At 36.7% G+C, this 25,964-nt stretch overlaps 1 protein-coding gene across 1 annotated transcript in view; it reads right to left on the bottom strand.

Moving 5' to 3' along the window:
• The window catches only part of LOC124776746 (dynein axonemal heavy chain 7-like), an 881,127-nt gene that overhangs the window by 305,025 nt on the left and 550,138 nt on the right, over window positions 1–25,964 (bottom strand). Inside the window, 2 exon segments of the mRNA XM_047251871.1 lie at window positions 6,327–6,460; window positions 17,340–17,493. Of these exon segments, the coding sequence (XP_047107827.1) occupies window positions 6,327–6,460; window positions 17,340–17,493 (288 nt within the window).

Raw genomic sequence — 25,964 nt, 5'->3', positions numbered from 1 at the left:
CCGCTCTTCTTTGGATCTTCTCTATCTCCTCCGTCAACCCGACCTGGTACGGATCCCACACTGATGAGCAATACTCAAGTATAGGTCGAACGAGTGTTTTGTAAGCCACCTCCTTTGTTGATGGACTACATTTTCTAAGCACTCTCCCAATGAATCTCAACCTGGTACCCGCCTTACCAACAATTAGTTTTATATGATCATTCCACTTCAAATCGTTCCGTACGCATACTCCCAGATATTTTACAGAAGTAACTGCTACCAGTGTTTGTTCCGCTATCATATAATCATACAATAAAGGATCCTTCTTTCTATGTATTCGCAACACATTACATTTGTCTATGTTAAGGGTCAGTTGCCACTCCCTGCACCAAGTGCCTATCCGCTGCAGATCTTCCTGTATTTCGCTACAATTTTCTAATGCAGCAACTTCTCTGTATACTACAGCATCATCCGCGAAAAGCCGCATGGAACTTCCGACACTATCTACTAAGTCATTTATATATATTGTGAAAAGCAATGGTCCCATAACACTCCCCTGTGGCACGCCAGAGGTTACTTTAACGTCTGTAGACGTCTCTCCATTGATAATAACGTGCTGTGTTCTGTTTGCTAAAAACTCTTCAATCCAGCCACACAGCTGGTCTGATATTCCGTAGGTGTGGTGTGGCCGAAATATCAGTTCTGTGCTCTTTATTGTTCATATTACATAACAGCAAACCCAACTACACTTCATGATTGCTAAATATGTATAGGAGTTGGATATAAGCCCTAATCTCCTTATGCCCCATCTCTATTTCCATCTCCTCCTCTCCCTCTCTTTGACCATCTCCTCCTCCTCCTCCCTCTCTTTGGCCATCACTTCCTCCTCCAGATCACCTCCTCTCCCTCATCCATCCTGGATTTTCCATTGTTTATTTTTTTTAAATAACATATGTAACAAGAATGAATATATATGGGAGAAACAATTTGTTTAATCATTTAAATGTCCTGCTATAGCAGTTAAAACTGACTGTTTAAAACATATAATGCCTATGCCTGTCTGAATGTTTATTAGAGTGTTGTGTTCAAATATGAAGTAAATTGGTCAATAACTTTTTCCAGATTTTTGTTAACAACAGAGCCCTATTACATATGAATTAGGTATACAGGGTGGTCAATAACAAACTGAAAAACCTGTAAGGAGGCTGCAGGGTAGGTTGTGCTGAGATATAATTTTTAAGAAAAAAATTCGACATGTTGCACCATTTCCAAGTCAATTAGAACTGAAGTTAGCCAATCATGCAGTTGTGTCCACAAACTGAAGTGACCCACCACATGCAAACAGTGTTAGTTGTCTCACAAAGTAGATGACAGCACATGAGACTGCTCAGACTTTGACTCAGGTCTGATCCTCACTTCTAACCCATGCCAAAATTTTGTTTCACTCCCTTATTCAATTTTAGGAAACCAAATGAAGGGCATGTTTGGCAACACCATCTCTGGCAGGCCACTTTAATTTGCATGCACAATGCCTAACTTCAATGCTAATTAACTTTGAAATGATGCAACATTTCAAATTTTTTTTCTTGACAATTATTACTCAGCACAACCTACCCTGCAACACCCTTACAAACTTTTCAGACTGTTTCAGACACCCTGTACATTTATATACTACATATATTAAAACATGTACGTCCATCCATATGTTTATTATTAGTGTAATGCATAAAAATCTGAAGTAAATCTGTCAAGAATTTTTTGAGACTTTTGATAAAAGCATTTCATCTTTATGTTATATTTATGTATTAAATATATTAAAAAGATATATAGCCTATGTCTGTCTGAATGCTCATTACAGTAATATGTCAAAGGTTTAAGTTAATTGGTAAAGGTCTTTTCAAGATTTTTGATAACAGTGTTGAACAACAGCCTGTCTTTATATAGAGATTAATGGTTTATCCACACTGCACAGTTTTGAACAACAACCTGTCTTTATATAGAGATTAATGGTATACCCACATTGCACAATAACAAGGTACTGAACTATGCGGATGAGAAAACAGTTGTTAACTGGGGCCCAGAGAGATTGATCTGGCCCTGAACTGTTATTACTCTCATGTCTTACTTGGCTTAAATTATTTACAAAATAATTGCTTAAGTTTAAACCTTAGTAAATCAAGTCTAATGGACATTCAAATACACCACCAACCGAATGGAGAGCAATGGAATGACATGTCTGATGACAGTAATAAAATAAAATTGGATAATAAAATTGTCTTCTTTGTTGTAATATCAGACAGGCACCTCTTTAGGGAATCATGTGGTGTTCGCTATCTCTTTCAAGTAAAAAATTATGAAAATCAATTAATACTGTGAGAACAATGTCACAAATTCTGAATTATGAGTAAAATAGTATGACCTACTATGGTTTAGTGTACCCACATCTCACATATGGAACTGAAATATGGGGGTGTTCCACTATCATGCATGTGAATAGGGTATTCATCCCGCATAAAAATGCAGTACGTATTCTGAGCAAGGTAAGTTATAATGAGTCTTGTAAAGTGATGTTCAAAAAGAAATTACTAATGCTGCCATCAATATATGTTTATGAACCTGTTGAATTAATTTTGTAATACAAGCACCACAATAGTCTAAATAGAGATGAATATATTTACAATACTAGGAGAGATGTGATAACCATTTATAACAGCATAGCATCTTAATTAGATTTAAAGTGGTGAAAAGATTGGCAAATTGCTATAAATGTTTATAAATGTAAAACTATGCACTTTGCAAAACAAAAAAAAACATAGTATACTATGAATACAATATCAATGAGTCACTGTTGGAAATGCCCACCTCATACAAATACAAATATGAATTGGAATGATCACATAGGCTCAGTTGTGGGTGAAGATGGTGGTAGACTACGGTTTATTGGTAGAATAAGAGGAAAGTGTAATCAGACTACAAAGGGCATTGCTTAAAATTATTCATGTGACCAGTTGTAGAACATTGCTCAAGTGTCTAGTGCCTGTACCATAAAGGACTAACTGACGATATTGAACATATACAGACAAGGGCAGCACAAAGGGTCACAAGTATGTTTGATCCATGGGAGGGTGTCACAGAGATGCTGAAAGAACTGAACTGGCAGACTCTTAAAGACAGACATAAACTATTCTGAAAATATCTACTAAAAAGTTTCAAGAACTTGCTATAAATGATGACTCCAGGAATATATTACAACCCTCTACATATCACTCACATATCGATCTTGAGGACAAGATTAGAATAATTACAGCATGCACAGAGGCATTCAATCATTCTTCCCACACTCCATGAATGAATGGAATTGGAAGAAACTCGAGTAACTAGCACATTGGGACAACCCTCCGACATGAGATTCATGGTGATTTGCAAAGTGTAGATGTAGATGTAGATGTAGCTCTAGATGTAGAACATAAGAGGTGCAGACAACAAGCCCTATTATGTGGGGGTCAAATTTTATAACAAATTAAAAAAAAAAAAAAAAAAAACTTTGTGGAGGCTGCATTAAAAGAGTCCTGAAAGAGTTTCTTAAAAAAAATATTTTTACAGAAGTAAGGAATTCCTTTCACAGAGGAGTAGGACACTTCAATTTGCACCAATATATTTATAAGTACCAGTAATCAGTATACTGCACATAGAGGTTTTTTTGTTGTTTGTATTGTTCTCACCAAGTTATGTCAGGAACTATAAGATGATAAACAAGTTATTGAAAGAAAGTTGTATGTACATGGAAAATTATTTGTCCATCATCTAAACTGATACTAAATGGTATCATAAATAGCAGGAGGGTTGATGGGAATGTAATCCTGTCAGAGATGGCTAAGATCTTCAAAGACCAATTGAATGCTTTGAACAGTATCTTGAAGAGGTTATAATATGAACCTCAACAAAAATAAAACAAAGGTAATGGAAAACATTCAAATTAAATCAAATACTGCTGAAAAAATTACATTACAAAATGGCAAACTAAAGGAAGTAGATGAGTTTGCTATTTGTGCAGAAAAATAACTGATAATGGCAAAAATAGAGAGAATATAAAATGTTGTTGGATACAGCAAGAACTAAGTTTCTGAAAAAGAGAAATTTTCTGAAATCAAATATAAATTTAAATGACAGGGAGCATTTTCTAAGGGTATGTGGAGTGTAGAGCAGCACAGATGTGAAACATGGACAGTAAACTGTTCACATAACAAGAGAACAGAAACATATGAATTGGAGATTGGCTAACTTATTAAGAGGCACTGAATCAAACAGGGAACAAAAGAAATATGTGGCACTATTTGATTACAATAAGGGTTCAGTTGATAGGAAACATCATGAAGCATCAAGGAATCATTAATTTGGTAATGTCAGGAAGTTGGTGGTGGGCATGAAGTTGCTTGCAAAAGATATACTAACAATCCACTGTTGTTGTTGTTGTGGTCTTCAGTCCTGAGACTCGTTTGATGCAGCTCTCCATGCTACTCTATCCTGTGCAAGCGTCTTCATCTCCCAGTACCTAATGCAGCTTACATCCTTCTGAATCTGCTTAGTGTATTCGTCTCTTGGTCTCTCTCTATGATTTTTACCCTCCACGCTGCCCTCCAGTACTAAATTGGCGATCCCTTGATGCCTCAGAACATGTCCTACCAACCGACCCCTTCTTCTAGTCAAGTTGTGCCACAAACTCCTCTTCTTCCCAATTCTATTCAACACCTCCTCATTAGTTATGTGCTTCACCCATCTAATCTTCCATCTAATCTTCAGCATTCTTCTGTAACACCACATTTCGAAAGTTTCTATTCTCTTCTTGTCTAAACTATTTATCATCCATGTTTCACTTCCATACATGGCTACACTCCATACACATACTTTCAGAAACGACTTCCTGACACTTAAATTAATACTCGATGTTAACAAATTTTTCTTCTTCAGAAACGCTTTCCTTGTCATTGCCAGTCTACATTTTATATCCTCTCCACTTTGACCATCATTAGTTATTTTGCTCACCAAATAGCAAAACTCCTTTACTACTTTAAGTAACTCACTTCCTAATCTAATTCCCTCAGCAACACCCGAGTTAATTCGACAACATTCCATTATCCTCGTTTTGCTTTTGTTGATGTTCATGTTATACCCTCCTTTCGAGACACTGTCCATTCCGTTCAACTGCTCTTACAAGTCCTTTGCTGTCTCTGACAGAATTACAATGTCATCGGCGAACCTCAAAGTTTTTATTTTTTCTCCATGGATTTTAATTCCTACTCTGAACTTTTCTTTTGTTTCCTTTACTGCTTACTCGATATACAGATTGAATAGCATCGGGGAGAGGCTACAACCCTGTCTCACTCCCTTCCCAACCACTGCTACCCTTTCATGTCCCTCGACTCTTATAACTGCCATCTGTTTTCGGTACAAATTGTAAATAGCCCTTCGCTCCCTGTATTTTACCCCCGCCACCTTCAGAATTTGAAAGAGAGTATTCCAGTCAACATCGTCAAAAGTTTTCTCTAAGTCTACAAATGCTAGAAATGTAAGTTTGCCTTTCCTTAATCTCTCTTCTAAGATAAGTCGTACGGTCAGTATTGCCTCACGTGTTCCAACATTTCTACGGAATCCAAACCGATCTTCCCCGAGGTCGGCTTCCATCAGTTTTTCCATTTGTCTGTAAAGAATTTGCATTAGTATTTTGCAGCTGTGACTTATTAAACTGATAGTTTGGTAATTTTCACATCTGTCAACATCTGCTTTCTTTGAGATTGGAATTATTATATTCTTCTTGTAGTCTGAGGGAATTTCGCCTGTCTCATACATCTTGCTCACCAGATAGTAGAGTTTTGTCAGGACTGGCTCTCGCCAGGCTGTCAGTAGTTATAATGGAATGTTGTTGCTCTCGGGGCCTTGTTTCGACTTAGGTCTTTCAGTGCTCTGTCAAACTCTTCAAGCAGTATCATATCTCCCATTTCATCTACATCCTCTTCAATTTCCATAATACTGTCCTCAAGAACATCACCCCTGTATAGACCCTCTATATACTCCTTCCACCTTTCTGCTTTCCCTTCTTTGCTTAGAACTGGGTTTCCATCTGAGCTCTTGATATTCATGCAAGTGGTTCTCTTTTCTCCAAAGGTCTCTTTAATTTTCCTGTAGGCAGTATCTATCTTACCCCTCATGAGATAAACCTCTACATCCTTACATTTGTCCTTCTACTATGGAAGGAAAAAAAAAAAAAGGTATGTATAATGCTCAGTGTGAAATACTTTGAACTCCAACCAATGAAAATCAAGGGGTTGGGCCTCACAAAATTGTCTTACCTGAAATCCATTGAGTATTCAACAACAGAATCACCTAATTTTATGCAGAGTGCACCTCCTTGCTTAAATGTCTGTCTCAGTAACACTGGCTCCAGCACAGCATCTATTTCTTCACCTATGTTCTCAAGAAGCACCTATAAAAAGAGATGGAATCTTAATTTCACTGTGCTTTTCTATTTTCATTTTTTGAGTCATTAAAACATAAATCTTACCCTACTCTTGAAATTTCTTATTCTTATTTAAATTCCACTCTTTGGTAACTGCGAGACACAAACAGCATCCTATGCATACAATATCAAAAAGTTGCAACTGGAATCAGTCAACTCATAAAAAAACCTGGGTGTAACAGTTTGTAGGGATATGAAATGGAATAATCAGTTACGTTCAGTCACAGGTAAAATGGGTATCAGACTTTGGCTTACTGATAAAGTACTAGGGAAATGCAATCAATCTGCAAAGGGAATTACTTACAAAAAACTCATCTGATCCTTTGTAGAATACTGCTCAAACATTTGGGAACAATAGCAAATATGATGAATGGTCATACGTTTGTTTCACCAACAGGAGTGTCTCACAACAATGCTGAAAAAATGTGTAAGAAAAATGCACACTATTCCAAAAAAAAACCCTATTTACAAAGTTTCAGGATTGACCTTCAAGTTAAGAAATGAGAAGTATGCTACAACCCCATACGTATCAATTCCATACGGATCATGATGATCCAATTAGACTATTTACAGCACACAGAGAAGTGTTCAACCAGTCATTCTTTCCATGCTCCATACATGAACAAAATCGTCAGGAGCCCTAATTACTGGTACGATGGGAAGTACCTTCTGCCATGCACTTCACAGTGGTTTGTACAGAATGGATGAAGATGGTGGATGTTTTGGAGATGAAAATGCACTACAAGTCTTGAGTGGACATTAGTGTAAAACGTTAATGAAGAAATATAACAGAGCATATTTGAAAGTAGGCCTAAACTCAATTTTCAATATCTTAAGTATACACCAAAAAGAAAAAGAGTAAAAACTGACACTGAAATCCAGAAACCAAGTGATGAGGTTTTGTTTTTAGGCCAGTCGAAGTTAATTACTGGATGGATACCAAAATAAATTCACAGTAGTAAAATGGCCTGCAGTGGTTTTAAAAAGTAACTAGAGGTTTTAAAACTAAGCTTCTGATGTGTTTGAAACAAAAGCCTATCTATACCCAGTGTGCACTGACTTACAATAATGTGATGAGTGTGAACAGTTAATTAAAAAAAGTTAACAGAGTACATCTGAAAGCAAGTCTAAAATTTGATACTGAAGTCTTACAACCAAATTATGCATTTGTATTTTTACATCAGGTTGAAGATAATTACTGGGTGGATAGCAAAAGAAATTAACACGAGCAAAAATGCCTTCAGTGATTTTAATAAGTAAATAGAGGTTGTAAACTTAAAGCTTCTGATGTGTCTGAAAACAAAACCTTATACTCAGTGTGCATTGATTTATAACAATGTGATAAGCACTTTTAAAGTGGAAACCGTTCAAAAACTGAATATTGCTGAGCCAAAAATGGAGAGACAGTAGAATAAAGAAATGGACCAGGGAACAGACTGGCATACAAGAAAAAAGAAAAATGAACTGGAGATGTGTTTGGAAACATTACCCAAGTAAATGGAGCAATGAAGTTCTCTGCTGTTCCTAAAATATAAGAAAAGAACAAAAAGAATTTGTAAGATGAATACAGGAAATCAGAAGATGTGCAAAAGCTGCATGGATATCCATAGATGAAGACTAGACAAAAAATGCCTGGAAAAGTCTATAGTATGGCTTTATCTAGCAATGGACACCAAATGGCTGATGATGATGATGATGATTATGGTTATGTCCCTATCTGATGGATAAATTTGGAAAGCTAAATAGCCTCTCAGCACCAAAAAACGGGAAATGAAGCAAATGTGGAGCTTTGGAATTACAAAGTGATTTAATTTATTATAAAATTATACAAAACAACTTTTTTTATAGATATTTCCTTGTCTTGGATCAATGATAAGAGCTACTTTCAACACTTGACAAACTGCTTTCTTTATACTGTAATGACAGAAGAGCTTCATTTTAAGTTTATTCTGTTGCAGTTTTGATGAGTTAAAAATGACTGATGAATTAAAAATTTAAATTGTGCATCTCTGAACTTACGTGATCAAAAAAAGCTAATTAGTGTAACTAGTAGCACCTCAGTGCAAAGAAAAATTTAATAAACTGTCCCTAAAATTGTTTTGAATAAACTGCGCAAGCAAACATCAAGAATGATGTGCTTTGAATAAGGGATGAAGGGATTCTTCCTTTCTTATTCACAGTTAAACATTTCACACAATTCGAGAGCACTCTTTTCACCTTGTCAGTTAAATCTTGTACACAATAGTCTTGTTTTACTTCCTCCTCAGTTTTCTTAAGTGCAGAATGACCTTTCTCATCCCCAAGCTTGATGATTTCACATTGCATACTGCATGGAACCTCCAAAGTCTTTCTTCTGTCATAGAATTTGAAAAGAATTCCCTTTCATTAAAACATTTTCATAAGTCTGTTCTTTTGGAGTACTCTTGCTTGTTGTCATGTCATCATCCTTCTCTTGGGCTTTCCTGATTCTTGCTATTAAACCACCTACAAAGCCAAACACAACATTCACACAATGACTTAAGGCATCTACGTTTTTCATTCTAGACACAGACTGGAGTCTGATCGGGTAGGAATACTCTTCCACGACTAAACCCAATCTTGCTATTCTTGGTGACAAGTCCTTCTTATCCATAGCCTTTTGGAATGTAGCAAAGTCAGTTACAGTTTTAAAATATATTCCTAGTAAATCAACCCAAAATTACCTTATGGCATTAATGATAGCTAAAACATCTAGCTTGTAATTGCTGTATTTTTCCTCTTAAGGTGTTGTTTTTACTCATATATGAGGCTGAACAGAACTTGAGGTCATCTGATGATTTGTGTACTAGTACAGCTCCAAAACATTCTTCGTATGTGCCCATGTTTAGTTCAGTTTCGTGTTTTGGCCTGAAGATTTTTAATACTGGATCCAAAGAAAAAATATCACTGTACATCTTGAATGCTTATCTCTGTTCTTCTTCAAACTTACATTCACAACTATTCTTCAATAAATCTCTCTGAGGGTTGGCAGTTGCAAAGTAAATTGAGATAAACTTCCTAAAGTATCCTGTTGGATCTAGGAAATTTTGCATTACTCCAACAGATTTCAGTTCTTGAAAGTACTGAACAGCTACGTCTTCTTAGAAGAAGGTCAACTTTGTAGACACTGCATAACGTACTGAAGAAACTCAACAGTTCTCTCCAAAAACTGGCATTTTGAAAAATTTATTTACAAGCCATATTCTGTTGCAGTTTTCAACACTACCATATACCAAGGTGCTAAAGTGCCTCATCATCACCTTTTGTTAATACTATAATATCATCCATGTAAATAAATAAGATGTTCTCTCAAGCCAGTGCCAAAGAACCAGTGTTTATAAAATTCTGGAACACTATAGATGAATTTGACAAGCCAAACTGACTTTCCTGAAATGAAATTGACCTGAGTGTGTCACAAATGACATATATTTTTGGCTTTCTCATTCAACATCAACCTGGAGAGGGGAAAAAAAAACAGTTCTTGAGGTCCAGTGCGGAAAATACACAGGAGTCTTGTAGTTTATCTAAAAGATCTACTAAGAGGGTATTTGGTAATGATCTTTCACTGTGATAGTGTTTAATTTTCTGTAGTCTACACAAACATGATAATATCCATTATTCTTTTTTATAACTACAGTCCGACTAGAACTTGAGTCCATATTGCTTGATCAAGCCCACTCTGGACTTTGTTGTCAAAAATTTCTTTCTCTCCTGGTGAGTATCTTATGGATTTACTATGTATCAGTTATTGTTCTCTCACAATAATCTTCATTCCAACATCAGTGGACTTTGTCTTCATTGGAGTGTAATTACTCACTAAATCTGCAATGTGTTCCTTTGTTTCATCACTAACAGAGATTTTGATATCTACTTTAATCACTAACAGAGCTTTCAGTATCTAATTATAGTTTGTCTGCCAATATGGATACACATGAGATGACATTCTTGTTTTCATTTCCTAAAAGTAACTCCATCCTTGTTTATTAAAACTTCAGTCTGATCTAGAAAATTGTTTCCAAGTACTATTTCTAAATTCATTTTATCTCTAGAAACCACATAAATATCTGTTTCAATTTTCACATCATCAATCTGAACAATGCCTGTTAAACACCTTTGTGGAGAGACAAAGTTTTAGCCAAATCCTGTCAAGACTACATCTGTTTCTTGGAAACTTAGAGCATCTACAATGTCATAAACATTCTGTTGCAATAAATTAAATTGGCTGCCACAGTCAATCAGATCCTTCACCTCTCAGTTACTTATTAGTATGTTTTCAAATTTACAGTTTTTAATACTCTAAAACAGTGTTTGCATTCATAGTCAACTTTTGATTATTCTTCACCTTTGTGTCATCAGATGAGATTTGGCCAAACTCATCGGTCTTGAAGCATCTCTTTCCCTGTCCGTCCCTGGTAGCTGAGTGGTCAGTGCGACGGGATGTCATACTTAATGGCCTGGGTTCGATTTCTCCACTCAGGGACTGGGTGTTGTATTGTCCTTATTATCATCATTTCATCCCCATGGACATGCAAGTCACCAAAATGGCGTCAACTCGAAAGACTTGCACCAGACGAATGGTCTACCCGATGCGAGGCCCCAGCCACATGGCATTTCCATTTCCATCTCTTTCCCTTGCTCTTGTGGTTGCTGTCACTTGACTTGTGACACTTGCACCACAACTGTAACGCTTTTTGTTTGAATCCCAAGCTGCACTTTTAGTATTTCAGTATTTCTGTTACTTGAATTTTTAGCAAGTTTCTTACTGGAGTTTAAAGTTTCATTATGGTAACTTTTGTTATTTCTGTTCCATAAAGACTTCACAGCTCTTTCAAAACACCACATTTTTTCTTTAAACTCTATCACTCTCGCAGCATCATAAAGTAGAAGTTTTGTAACTGAGTCACCTTCTATCTTGGCAAACACATACTGAAATAAATGGGCCATTTTCAATATTAGCACAGCTGACAATTTCCTTCACAATGAGAAAATATATTGAAGAGACTTTTCCATTTGTTTGTTCATCAAGACAACAGATGGTGATCACCGCAGCACTTGTTTTCATATTGAATTCTTACTGTAAGGCTTTCTTCAGTGCAGCCCATACTGTAAGGCCTTTCTCACCCTAAATAAAAAGCTTAGCCAAACTGTAAACTGATTTTTTTATGACAATAATCATTTGCAGTTCACTCCAATCCATTAAAGACACTGTCTCTTCAAAGTCCATTCCAGTTTTTAACTGGACATCCATCACTGCCACTAAATGACTGAAGCACACCTTTGACATCATGAAATTAACAGAGAAAATTTACATTGATCTTTTGAATTTGATGACAATTGTGTTTCACTTCTTATTTCCTGTTTCTAAATTGGAATCTTTCCCTGCCTTCTTTTCAAGTAAACTGATTCTTTTATCACTATCTGTTTGGACTGCATCCTCTTCTTCATCAGCATCACTGTCCTCTTCACATTCTATTGTCATTAATTTTCATCAGAAGATTTTCAATGTTGGATAAATAGTAACAAAATTCAGCAGACATTTTATTTTTCATCCCACTACTTATGCACAACATACCGCAAATTGCTCCTAACTGTGCTTCTGAAAATGATACTTCAATGAATGACTTGTTAGCTTCAAGTTCACCACATGGTGATTGAAAAGTAACACCAGAAAATTCTCACAAGTGTTTCTGATATTTTCTGTTATGTGGAACTGTTCTGAAAATTAACTTACGTAGATATTTGATGGTTTTAACCAGCAGAGAGTTTGTGTTTCTATTTACATTTTTGATTTCAACTAACACTGCAATTTCTAGATCTTCCTTCTTCTTTTTCACCTATTTTTCCATTTGTCACACTTAAAATTTCCTTTCATATACTTTGTTACTTCTAATAACCATTAAAATGTGAACCCTTGTCACATCATCATAAGTCCATGTTGTTACATTGTCACAGGCAAAGAAGTTCGTCTTACACATCATATATTACACAGTAAAACTGTGTCATCACTTATTCAGTTGATATGACACAGCCCCAAAATTTGTAGGAAAAACATTTCTAATTTTCATGAAGAAATGATGGAAAATTTTATTAATACATTTATTAATCTCTTAGTTACAACTTTAGTACTGAACATTCAAAACAAACAAAAAAAAACTTATATCTGCTTTCCTTAGTAATAACATATGAAAATTAAGTTCAAATTAAAAATATATCACTTTGACATAAGGATACCAAGTCCAGAAATGAATTACTCAGAATTTATGGAGACAAAGCTGTTGTGGAATAACTCTGTCAATGGAACAAAAAAATCCAGGTTTGGTTATTTTATCATATAACATAGCAATAGATCTTTCAGGCCAAAATCACATAAAATATTTTTTTATTCAACATAACTGGTTTCAACAGATTATACTATTATCTTCAGGTCTTAAAATCTCCTGTTGTAAAGACGTCAAGTGGATAAAAAAAAGCACATTTCTGCATGAGGTCAGTGTAAAATGAACATGTTTTACAACAAAAGATTTTAAGACCTGAAGATAGCAGCATAGTCTGTTGAAACCAGTTGCCTTAAAAAAAAAAAAAAAAAAAAAAAAAAAAAAAAAAAAAAAAAAAAAATTATATATATATATATATATATATATATATATATATATATATATATATATATATATATATATATATATATATATAAATAAATACGAAGATGAGGTGACTTACCGAACAAAAACGCTGGCAGGTCGATAGACACACAAACATACACACAAAATTCAAGCTTTCGCAACAAATTGTTGCCTCATCAGGAAAGAGGGAAGGAGAGGGGAAGGCGAAAGGAGGTGGGTTTATATATATATATATATATATATATATATATATATATATATATATATATATAAGATTCCATGACTTACCAAACGGGAAAGCGCTGGTAGATAGACACAATAAAAAAAACACAAACACACAAACAAAATTTCAGCTTTCGCAACCAACGGTTGCTTCATCAGGGAAGAGGGAAGGAGAGGGAAAGACGAAAGGATGTGGGTTTTAAGGGAGAGGGTAAGGAGTCATTCCAATCCTGGGAGCGGAAAGACTTACCTTAAGGGGAAAAAAGGACAGGTATACACTCGCACACACATACATATCTATCCCAAGCCTTGCTTGTCCATGTGGTTGAGCCTTCAGTCAGGGCTGTCTAAGTTGCACATGATATTTTTGTGTGCCATACACTACAGGAAGAAAATCAGTGCAGGAGTACCTGTTACATTCCTGTTATGCACAGAAAGTGCAAGCTTAAATTTCTGCTTACTTCAGATCTTATGATTTGTTTGTGTTGCAGGCCTTACGTTTGATATGCGCTTTCATGCATATTGACTTCTCTCAGATGAAGTCTACTTCACTAGGGACAATAAGCTCAGTAGCTACAACCAATAACCCCACCCATAATTCTTTAAAGATCACACATCTGTGCTCCATTCTACTGTTCTGACAACTTAAAGTGTGAGTGTGAATCTGGGTTACATTGGCTTATTCCACCAAACCACCTTCCACTTATTTACGAGATGACTTACTTGGAATTTGCAGCCACTCTTCTTTACTGAATAGCCAGCTGCTGGAAACCCTCTTGACTTCTTCTCCATCGAATAATGATAGGTACAGGAACTTTTATACTCTTTCTACTTACGAAATATGTAGACATACAAACCTTACTTTTCATCAACTAACGATATATTTGACCCCCATACACAATAAAAATCTCACTTTCCACATGAATATGTAACTCTCTGCAAGTCTTTCATACAGGCTGATGTTAGAAACAAATATTTACAGTTACAAGAAAATTGGCTTGGATACCATGACCTTTCTTAAAACGAATCATAAAATGAGTCTTGCCTCTAACAAGGTTGTGTCAAGAGTCCACAAAAGTACTTTTTCAACTGTTCTTGTTTTAATAACAATAGTCAATGACACAAAAAGCACAGAGCTGCATATAAACTCCATGGTTCTTCCTTACACATGCACTAAAACATCTATGGATTGCCTGACATGTACTTGTTGGTACTGTGTGATCACCGCGTCTACTTTTTTTCCCCACAGCTGATTTTTAAACCTGTGCACACGAACATGTGATGCACAATAGGTAGGATTCTACCATCCCACACTCACATCCAGAATATCGTGTGTTCGAGACGTTAGAAGACTGAGTGGTTCTAGAATTTACACATCAATTCTCGAATCACCACATCATTTTAAGAAAAGTAAGTTTTCATGCCAGTCAGTGTTTCTGATATCATACCCCCTGAACTATGTACTGGATAGTAATAAAATTTTGCAGGTACATCATGTACATTCATGAACATTCAGTGGTATATGTGAATGCTGTCTACAAAAAAGTTGTAGATTGAGTTAAGTGGAACTGGCTGATGGGTCACAATTTCATGGCAATCCATAAGACATGCCTAATGTACTTTGCTTGGGCACACTGCAGTGTATACTGAGTCAGTGACAGTAATGTGTTTTATTTCTCACTGATATTGCTATATTGCTAGGCAGTGCAAAATTTACTTTTTCACAGATCTCAGTGTTTATGACATCATATCTCTTGAGATATGTTTTGAAGAATGACACAATTTTGCAGATACATTCAGCACCATATGTGCATGTTATCTGCAAAATACAGGGTGTATCAAAAAGAATCATCTGATTTTAAAAAATCGTAACTGTTATGTTATTTGAGATATGTGTATGAACAATGTACTGTTGGAAAGAGCAAACACTCAAGTTTTACGTGGTTCACACTAGGTAGCAGCAGTCTGTGCCCATTTCATTTCTAGTAAAAATGGTATCAGGACAACAGAAAGCATTTTGTATTCTACATTTTGTGCAGTGTGGGTCAGCAATAAGTGTTTAACGTGACTTTCATACTAGGCATGGTGTGGATCCTTCTACAGCACAGAGCATTAGATGATGGCGTGAACAATTCTGAGAAAGAGGCTATTTGTGTAAAGGCAGATTGTCGGGCCATCCCAAGTGTCTGACACAGACATTGTTTGCATCCACCATAGTTTCACAAGGAGTCTGCAGAAATCCATTCGCTGTGCAGCTCGACAGCTCAACAGGACTCTGATGTCTGACTGGCTTGTGTTGCATTGACTTTTACACATGAAACCATACAAAATTCAGCTACTGCAAGCTCTCTGCGAAGGTGACAAACAACAACATCTGGAGTTCTGTAATTTCGTTCTTGGCAAGATGGAGGGTGACAGTTTTCTTCCTCCCTTAGTGTTTAGTGGTGAGGCAACATTCCATTTAAATGGAAAGGTGAACTGTCATAGTGTGAGAATATGGGGTACAGAACAACCACGTGAAATTGTACAACATGAGAGGGACTTTCCAAAATTAATGTGTTTTGTGCAGTTTCAAGGAAAAAGGTGTGTAATCCATGTTTCTTTTCCAAGAACTCTGTTACAGGAAGGACATATCTCAATATGCTTAAGAACTTTCTTTTCCCACATTTGGAGACTGATTTTAACAACTTCATTTACCAACAGGATGGGGCACATTGACATAAGCCATGCATCTCAAGGGGGCATACTGAACACCTATGAAAAGGCGTGAAAAAAAACTTTTTGAGTTTCCTGTTGGTCAAAAAACAAAATTCGTTGTGTATGCTTACTAGTTTCAGAAATATAGAGCAAATGAGATGATTCTTTTTTCAGATGATTCTTTTTGATACACCCTGTATATTGTGAACAGAGTTAGTAGTAAAGAAGTATTAAATTAAAATGTGGTACACAGTGCTGGAGATTTATTGCACGAACAGTGAAAATGTAGTATGGTATGTGTTAAACTTACTTCCTTTCATTATTTTTTACTTTGAGAGAGAGAGAGAGAGACAGAGAGAGAGAGAGAGAGAGAGAGAGAGAGAGAGAGAGAGAGAGAGAGAGAGAGAGTTTTGTGTGCGTGTGTGTGTGTGTGTGTGTGTGTGTGTGTGTGTGTGTAGGGAGGGAGAGGGGCAGGTCAGTGAGAAAAGGTCTGAAGTTTTTGTTGGAAGTCATAATTGCTCTCATTTTCAAATACTGAATGAATATCGTCTGGGTAATTTGCATGTGATCTGCTACACTGCCTCAAGATACAAACACATATTCCAACTTTAATCCCTATTCACGTTAAAGGTTTAATGTAAGATTGTACCTCTTAATGATTAGATTATTACAGCAATTTGAATTTATAAATTCCATGCATCTGCAACAGACACTGGGCAAGAGGAGAAGAGCTCACCTGACACCACATGATATCATCTCATGGAATCATATTCAAAGCACTTAATTGCGAATGTAGAAGAGCTCTTGGCACAATTTCTGTCTGTGACGCAGTTCAAAGAACAACAAGCTGCTTGAACACATATGACAGAACTTTGCATGATGATGTCAAGCATACATAGAAGCTGTGGGATGCCACCTTTAACAGTTATTTTAAATATAGTCAGTCTTGTTGAATTTATGCTGTTGTCAAAAGGGCAACAGTAATTCTGTATTTTCCAGTATTTGCCTGTAAAATTTGATGTAGTACTTTTGAAGCCAGAGTTTTCCATCTCAACTTAATACATTTACACTTCTCTATGACACTTCAAAATTCATATCATTATCAGAGATGTTTACTGATACACTCCGCATCATAATGAATTTCTGAGCATATCCATGGAACAAGCAACAAACCAAAGAATAAAATTCCACAAGCAACAAAACAATGAAGCCAAGTAGCAAACAATGCAATAAATTATGTATACAACACACAATTAAGTTATAATAATGGAAGTGAAAATTTTTCTTACTGGCTGTCCAAATCTGATAGCATTCTCTAATACTCTGACATAATCAGCATTACTTAATCTAATAACACTCAGACGATTTGGTTCCTCCATATTTTTCACCCACTTATTTGCCTGACCTTGAGGATCAATCATGAGAGCAAACCTTCTGGCATTTCTGGAATAAATATGAAATCAATTAGTGCAAAGATATCTGAAATAGTACATATATTTACTTTCTGCTTGACAACATTATCTACAAATTATTTGTTCTTAGATAAGCAATATTAGAAAAATACCATGTTTAATCAGTCTTCCACCTAAGATTTTTTCTGCTTTAGGAGAACGGAAGTGTGTGTGTGTGTGTGTGTGTGTGTGTGTGTGTGTGTGTGTGTGTGTGTGTGTACGTTTTCTCCTTTATGTTATGGTTAAAGAGAGTATAATGTGTGAAGAAATGAACTTCCTCAGCTATGTGCTATTTAAAAAGTTTCTACTACTCCTATGAACCCTCCATTTTTGGTTATAGCAACATGTTAGTCAAATCAATAAAGAACAGAGGTTATGTGAAGAGATTTCAAATTTCACTAGTCATACTGAGGCAACCACCTAGAAAAGTTTAAAAACGTAAGAAGCATACCATTTTTTGATTTGGTATTACACATGAAACCTCATGGTAAACAAGTACATTTGTCAAATGTAAAAACTGTTTTATTCAATGATTCCTTAGTAGTAATTGACAGATGTGAAAATTACTGAACTATCAGTTTAATAAGTCACAGCTGCAAAATACTAACGTGAATTCTTTACAGACAAATGGAAAAACTGATAGAAGCCGACCTTGGGGAGGACCAGTTTGGATTCCATAGAAATGTTGGAACACATGAGGCAAAACTGACCCTACGACTTATCTTAGAAGAAAGGTTAAGGAAAGGCAAACCTGCATTTCTATCATTTGTAGACTTATAGAAAGCTTTTGACAATGTTGACTGGAATACTCTCTTTCAAATTCTGAAGGTGGCATGGGTAAAATACAGGGAGCGAAAGGCTATTTATAATTTGGGGAGAGAAAGGCTATTTATAATTTGTACAGAAAGCAGATGGCAGTTATAAGAGTCGAGGGGTATGAAAGGGAAGCAGTGGTTGGGAAGGGAGTGAGACAGGGTTGTAGCCTCTCCCCGATGCTATTCAATCTGTATATTGAGCAAGCAATAAAGGAAACAAAAGAAAAGTTCAGAGTTGGTATTAAAATCCATGGAGATGAAATAAAAACTTTGAGGTTCGCCAATGACATTGTAACTCTGTCAGAGGCAGCAAAGGACTCGGAAGAGTTAAAGTAGTAAAGGAGTTTTGCTATTTGGGTAGCAAAATAACTGATGATGGTCGAAGTGGAGAGGATATAAAACGTAGATTGGCAATGGCAAGGAGAGCGTTTCTGAAGAAGAAAAAATTGTTAACATCGAGTATAGATTTAAATGACAGGAAGTTGTTTCTGAAAGTATTTGTATGAAGTGTAGCCATGTATGGAAGTGAAACATGGATGATAAATAGAGGAGAATATAAGCTTTTGAAATGTGGTGTTACAGAAGAATGCTGAAGATTAGATGGGTAGATCACATAACTAATGAGAAGGTACTGAATAGAATTGGGGAGAAGAGGAGCATGTGGCACAACTTGACTAGAAGAAGGGATCGGTTGGTAGGACATGTTCTGAGACATCAAGGGATCACCAATTTAGTATTGGAGGGCAGCATGGAGGGTAAAAATCGTAGAGGGAGACCAAGAGATAAATACACTAAGCAGATTCAGAAGAATGTAGGCTGCAGTAGGTACTGGGAGATGAAGAAGCTAGAACAGTATAGAAAGGCATAGAGAGCTGCATCAAACCAGTCTCAGGACTGAAGATCACAACAACAACAACAACAACAATAATTGATCCTCTTTTATGTCTGCCAGACACATGAATGTCAATAAGTGATGGTGTGGTTAACAGCTTCTACACGGTGCTCCTGCAGGTAAGTGACAGACTCCCTTAAGTACCACTAGTGGTGAACCACCTTGGCCATGCCGATGGTCACTGAAGTGTATTGAATAGTATCACCCACCAAAAGGCAGTGGCAAGAAGTGTTCCCCTAGTTACTGGTTAGTTTTCAATTAGTTGCATATCGCAGTGAATTCAAGTTGAATTTTGGCATTCTTGTAAAGACTCATTGTTGGATTCGGTATTGCTTTTATGTAGATGAATTATAGCTTTGAACTTGGTGCTGAGTGACTACATCTACGGTTAATCTGTAACAGATGTATTGGCTACTATTCCAACTTGATATACTCCACTTTGGTTAGTAAAACTGGTGTTGAGTGAAGTGTCACAGAACCATTTCCTCCCTGAGAATGATCAAGACAAAACTAAATATATAGAAATTATTTTCATGTAAGTCCTGTGCTTGGTGACAGTAGCTTGTTCATACACCATCCTAATTTAGTATAAAGAGGAAATGTAATAAAGATTGAACTACTACAAAGATGCAGTCATATAGTTATGTAGGTATCAAGTATAACGAAGAGTTAAATATTGTGTACAATGCTCTCTCTCTCTCTCTCTCTCTCTCTCTCTCTCTCTCTCTCTCTCTCTCTCTCTCTCTCCCAAAATTAATATTAGACTATTCATTCATAACTTATGGATTGTCATTCCACATTTCAAACATTCTAAATGCTCTGAATACATACCTTAGTTTGATATCAGGACCATGGCAATATTGACATTACACTTTTCATATTCCCCTATTTGTTTGTTTCACAAAGTGTGTGAATATCAGCTAGTGAATAAAGTGTTGAGGTGAGGAAAATAAAAGGAACCAAAAATATCATAGTCATGATATTCCCCAATCCATTGTAGTTTACAGTGGAAGTTTATTATAGAATGGTAGAGGTGTTTCTTTACCGATTTATGGTATATTTTTAAGAACTGATAATCTATGTTATGTAAACAAACCTTGGCTATATACACTGAAGCAACAAAGAAACTGCTATAGGTATAGATATGTAAACAGGCAAAATATGGTGCTGCAGTTGACAATGGCTATATAAGACTACAAGTGTCGGGAGCAGTTGTCAGATCAGTTGATCAGTTACTGTGGCTACAACGGCAGGTTATCAAGATTACAGTGAATTTGAACATGATGTTATAGTTGATTCACAAGTGATGGGACACAGCATCTCAAAGATAGTAATGAAGAAGGAATTTTCCCATAAAACCATTTCACGAGTGTACCGTGAACACCAGGAATCTGTTAAAATATCAAATCTCGGACATCACTGTGGACAGAAAAAGATCCTGCAAGAACAGGACCAATAGAATTGTTCAAGATGGCAGAAGTGCAACCCTTCCACAAACTGCAGATTTCAATGCTGGGCCATCAACAGGTGTCAGCATGCAAATCATTCAACAAAACATCATCAATATGGGCTTTCAGAGCTAAAGGCCCACTCATATACCCTTTATGACACATGACACAAGGCTTTACACCAGCCTGGGCCTGTCAACACTGCCATTTGACCGTTGAGACTGGAAACATGTTGCCTCATCGGATTAGTCTCAATTAAAAATGTATCGAGCAGATGGACGTGTACGAGCATGAAGACAACCTCACGAATCCATGTACCCTGTATGTCAGCAGCAGACTGTTCAAACTGGTGGGGACTCTGTAGTGGTGCATGGAATGTGCAGCTGGAGTGACATGGGACCCCTAGTATGTCTAGATTCGACTCTTGACAGGTGACATGTATATAAGCATCTTGTCTGATCCCCTGCATCCATCCATGTCCACTGCGCAGTCCCATGGACTTGGGCAATTCCAGCAACACAATGTGACACCACACACATCCAGAATTGCTAGAGAGTGGCTCCAGGAACATTCTTCTGGCCCATTTAACAACCAAAAATAAAGAAAAAGTGGTTTCTGGTGACTTCAATGTAGATTTCCTTAAAGACTCTTCCAATAAGAACTTATTTGAGTTAATAACAGTATCATTCAACTAAATTCCCACTGCAGAGTTCCTAACTAGGGTAGCAAATTGCTCACAAACAGCCATTGATAATATCTTTATAGAAAAGTCCAATGAACAAAATTATATTACAAAACCAATAGCTAATGGCCTCTCAGACCATGACATGCAGTTCCTTCTGTTAAATGTTAATACTGAACAGGATATAAAATCTGTTAAAACTGAACTCAATAGGGTAATCAATAAGCCAAAAATTGATTATTTTAGGACACTCCTCAGAGACATTTACTGGAGTGATGTTTACAGTGCGAATGGCATGAATGGAAAAATATAACACTTTTGCTAGTAAAGTGCTTACCTTATTTGAACATTTTTTCCCCCAAACTAACCAAGGTTAGAGCAAGGTCTACAAAGAAGCCATGTATTACTCAAGTAATAGAGGTATCATGTAAAACAAAAAGAAAACTGTATCTGTCAATCCAAAACAGTTCTGATGTTGATGCTATAGCACATTACAAAAAATACTGCAAAATATTAATAACTGCAATATGGACAGCAAAGTGAATATATTACAAGGAAAAGAAAGTCATATCAGACAACAAAATGAAGACGATATGGGATGCAGTGAAGGAGCTGACCGGTAGAACCAGACATGAAGAGAGGCAAATAGTATTAAAAGTAAATGATACAATGGTGATAGATGTGTATAGTGTTGCAGAATTTTTTAACAAGTATTTTATAGCTGTTACTGAAAAGACAGAGTTGTCAGGTTCTGTAGATGCTGCCATGGGATACCTCAGACCAGACATTTCAAGTAACTTCTGTAATATGAATTAGACCCTCACTACCCCAGCGGAAGTAATGTCCATCTTTAAAATCAAAAACATCTAGTGGGTATGATGAAATATCAACAAAGTTAATTAAAGAATGTGATTCTGAGTTAAGTAACATATTAATCTATCTGTGTAATCAGTCATTTATCAGTGTAATATTTCCTGAATGGTTGAAATACGCTGAAGTTAAGCCACTGTTTAAGAAGGGAGGTAAAGAAATAGCATCAAATTTCTGTCCAATTTCACTTTTACCAGCATTCTCAAAAATTTTAGAAAAGGTAATGTACAATTGGCTTAATAACCATCTTATGACAAATAACGTACTGTGTAAGTTCCAGTTCGGATTTCTAAAGGGTTCTGATATTGAGAAGGCTATCTACACTTACAGTGAAAATGTACTTAATTCATTAGACAAAAAATTCGCAGACAAATGGTATACACTACTGACCATTAAAATTGCTACATCACAAAGATGATGTGCTACAGACGTGAAATTTAACTGACAGGAAGAAGATGTTGTGATATGCAAATTATTAGCTTTTCCGAGCATTCACACAAGGTTGGCGCCGGTGGCGATACCTACAATGTGCTGACATGAGGAAAGTTTCCAACCAATTTCTCATACACAAACAGCAGTTGACCGGCATTGCCAGGTGAAATGTTGTTGTGATGCCTCATGAAAGGAGAAGAAATGCGTACCATGACGTTTCTGACTTTTATAAAGGTCGGATTGTAGCCTATCGCGTTTGTGGTTTATCGTATCGCGACATTGCTACTCGCTTTGGTCGAGATCCAATGACTGTTAGCAGAATATGGAATTGGTGAGTTCAGGTGGGTAATACGGAATGCCGTGCTGGATCCCAATGGGCTCGTATCACTAGCAGTCAAGATGACAGGCATCTTATCAGCATGGCTGTAATGGATCGTGCAGCCACGTCTTGATCCCTGAGTCAACAGATGGGGACATTTACAAGACAACAACCATCTGCATGAACAGTTCGATGGCGTTTGCAGCAGCATGGACTATCAGCTCAGAGACCATGGCTGCAGTTACCCCTGGTGCTGCATCACAGACAGGAACGCCTGTGATGGTGTACTCAACGACGAACCTGGGTGCACAAATAGCAAAACGTAGTTTTTTTTTTTTTTTTTTTTTTTTTCAGATGAATCCAGGTTCTGTTTACAGCATCATGATGGTCGCATCCATGTTTGGCAACATCGCAGTGAACACACATTGGAATCGTGTATTCGTCATTGCCATACTGACGTATCACCTGGAACGATGTTATGGGGTGCAATTGGTTACACATCTCGGTCACCTCTTGTTCACATTGACAGCATTTTGAACAGTGTACATTACATTTCAGATGTGTTACGACCCATGGCTCTAACCTTCATTCGATCCCTGCAAAACCCTACATTTCAGCAGGATAATGCACGACCGCATCTTGCAGATCCTGTATGGTCCTTTCTGGACACAGAAAATGTTCGACTGCTGCCCTGGCCAGCACATTCTCCAGATCTTTCTCCAACTGAAAACATCTGGTCGATGGTGGTCAAGCAACTGACGCCAGTCACTACTCTTGATGAACTGTGGTATCTTGTTGAAGCTGCATGGGCAGCTGTACCTGTACAAGCTCTGTTTGACTCAATGCCCAGGCATATCAAGGCCGTTATTACGGCCAGAGGTGGTTGTTCTGGGTAATGATTTCCCAGGATCTATGCACCCAAATTGCGTGAAAATGTAACCACATGTCAGTTCTAGTATAATACATTTGTCCAATGAATACCCGTTTATCATCTGCATTTCTTCTTGGTGTAGCAATTTTAATGGCCAGCAGTGTATTTTGTGATCTGTCAAAGGCATTTGACTGTGTAAATCACAATATCCTTTTAAGTAATTTTGAATATTGTGACGTAACAGGAAATGCTGCAAAATGCTTCAAATATTATATCTCTGGCAGGACACAAAGGGTGTTATCAGGATAAAAACATGTATTAAGCTGATAAAAACATGTATTAAGCTATCAGGCATCATCCAACTGGGAACTAATTACATGTCAGGTCCCACAAGGTTCCATCTCTGGGCCCTTACTTTTTCTTGTGTATATCAATGACCTTTCATCAGTAACATTACCACATGCCAAGTTTGTTTTGTTTGCCAATGATACAAACACTGCATTAAATAGCAGATCATGTGTAGTCTTACAACAATCGTCTAGTAAAATATTTGTGGACATTAATCACTGGTTGTTAGCCAATTCTTTGTCACTAAACTTTGAAAAAACACACTATACGCAGTTCAGAACTTGTAAGGGGTGTCTCATGAGTACATGCCTAACATACGATGACAAGCAGATAGAAGAAGTGGACAGTGTTAAATTCTTGGGATTACAGGTTGATAATAAATTCAACTGGGAGGAGCACACCACAAACCTGCTGAAGCATCTAAACAAATCTCTATTTGCAATTCGAATTCTGTCAGACATAGAGGATATAAAAATGAAGAAGCTGGCATACTATGTTTACTTTCATTCCTTACTGTCACATGGGATGATTTTTTTGGGGTAATTCATCATGCTAAGCTAAAGTTCTCCAGGCACAAAAACATGCAATAAGAACTATATATGGTATCCTAAATTTACAACATTTTGTAATGCTGAACATAACAAATAGTTTCCATTGCATGATTGGCAGAGAATATGGTTCCAACATGATGGTGCACTTCCGCACTCTGGAATTGATGGGTGACAGTATTTGGACAGAACATATCCACCAAAATGGCTCAGACATGGAGATCCATTTGTATGGCCACCGCATTCACCTGACCTAAATCCCTTGGATTTCTTCCTGTGGGAACACATAAAGGAACATGTGTGATCTACACTGCCGATGAATGTGGAACAATTTGTAGCACGTTTTCATGCTATTCTTGTTACTGTGAATGCAGCTTTATTATGAAGGGTCCAGAACTGTATGATCTGGCGGGTTGTGCAATGTTTGGACGTGCAGGGAGGTTGCCATGTGAAATCTGTCGTTCTGAGGACAACGTATTCTGTTGTGAAGGTCATGCAGTCATTAATATGGACATTATTATTGTTGCTGGTAGCTAATGTGGGACATCTGAGCACTAATATTACATGTAGTATAAATGACAAGTAGATGTTGTATCACTTTATTGTGCTATCATCTATGACATCTTGAAATTGATATTGTTTTTGTAGTTATTCTGTCCTATGACAGGTCATTTGTTTCAACTGTCTATTTCTTATTTGTCTAACCACCTATTTGTTATATTCAGTGTTACAAAATGTTGTAAATTTATGAGACATGTGATCTAAGAAGTGGTGTATATTACAGTATGAAATGCCAGAATAAAATTAGCAAATAAAAAAATGTGTGCAAACCCAGGATCGAACCCTCGACCTCCTGCATACTAACCCAAAACTCTATTCACTGCATCAGCTTTACAGCACAACTAATTCGTGCTGACAGAGGTAGTTACCATACATGTGGTTGCAGTGTTGCCAGATTGCCACTCTTTAACATCCTTTTTCACAAAGATATACTCATCAGACAAAATTTTGTGTGAGACATTTTTTTATCGCTGTCATGCGAGGAGTCGCGCTGCAAAGCCCGAGTGCGCAAATTTAGTTTCACCCTGTATATAAAGTACAATCTAACTTCTGCACTATTTCAGTGCAGTAAGTGTTCATTGTAAATAATTATTGTAGTAATTCTATTATATGTTTATTACCTTATTTAAAAAATTACATTTCTTTTAATAATTTTAAATTCAGTGCATTAATCCAAT

This window comes from Schistocerca piceifrons, chromosome 2 (genome assembly GCF_021461385.2).
Source record: "Schistocerca piceifrons isolate TAMUIC-IGC-003096 chromosome 2, iqSchPice1.1, whole genome shotgun sequence".
Classification (NCBI taxonomy): domain Eukaryota; kingdom Metazoa; phylum Arthropoda; class Insecta; order Orthoptera; family Acrididae; genus Schistocerca; species Schistocerca piceifrons.
Note: the sequence above shows the minus strand (reverse complement) of the source record. Positions and strands in the feature narration are given on the sequence as shown.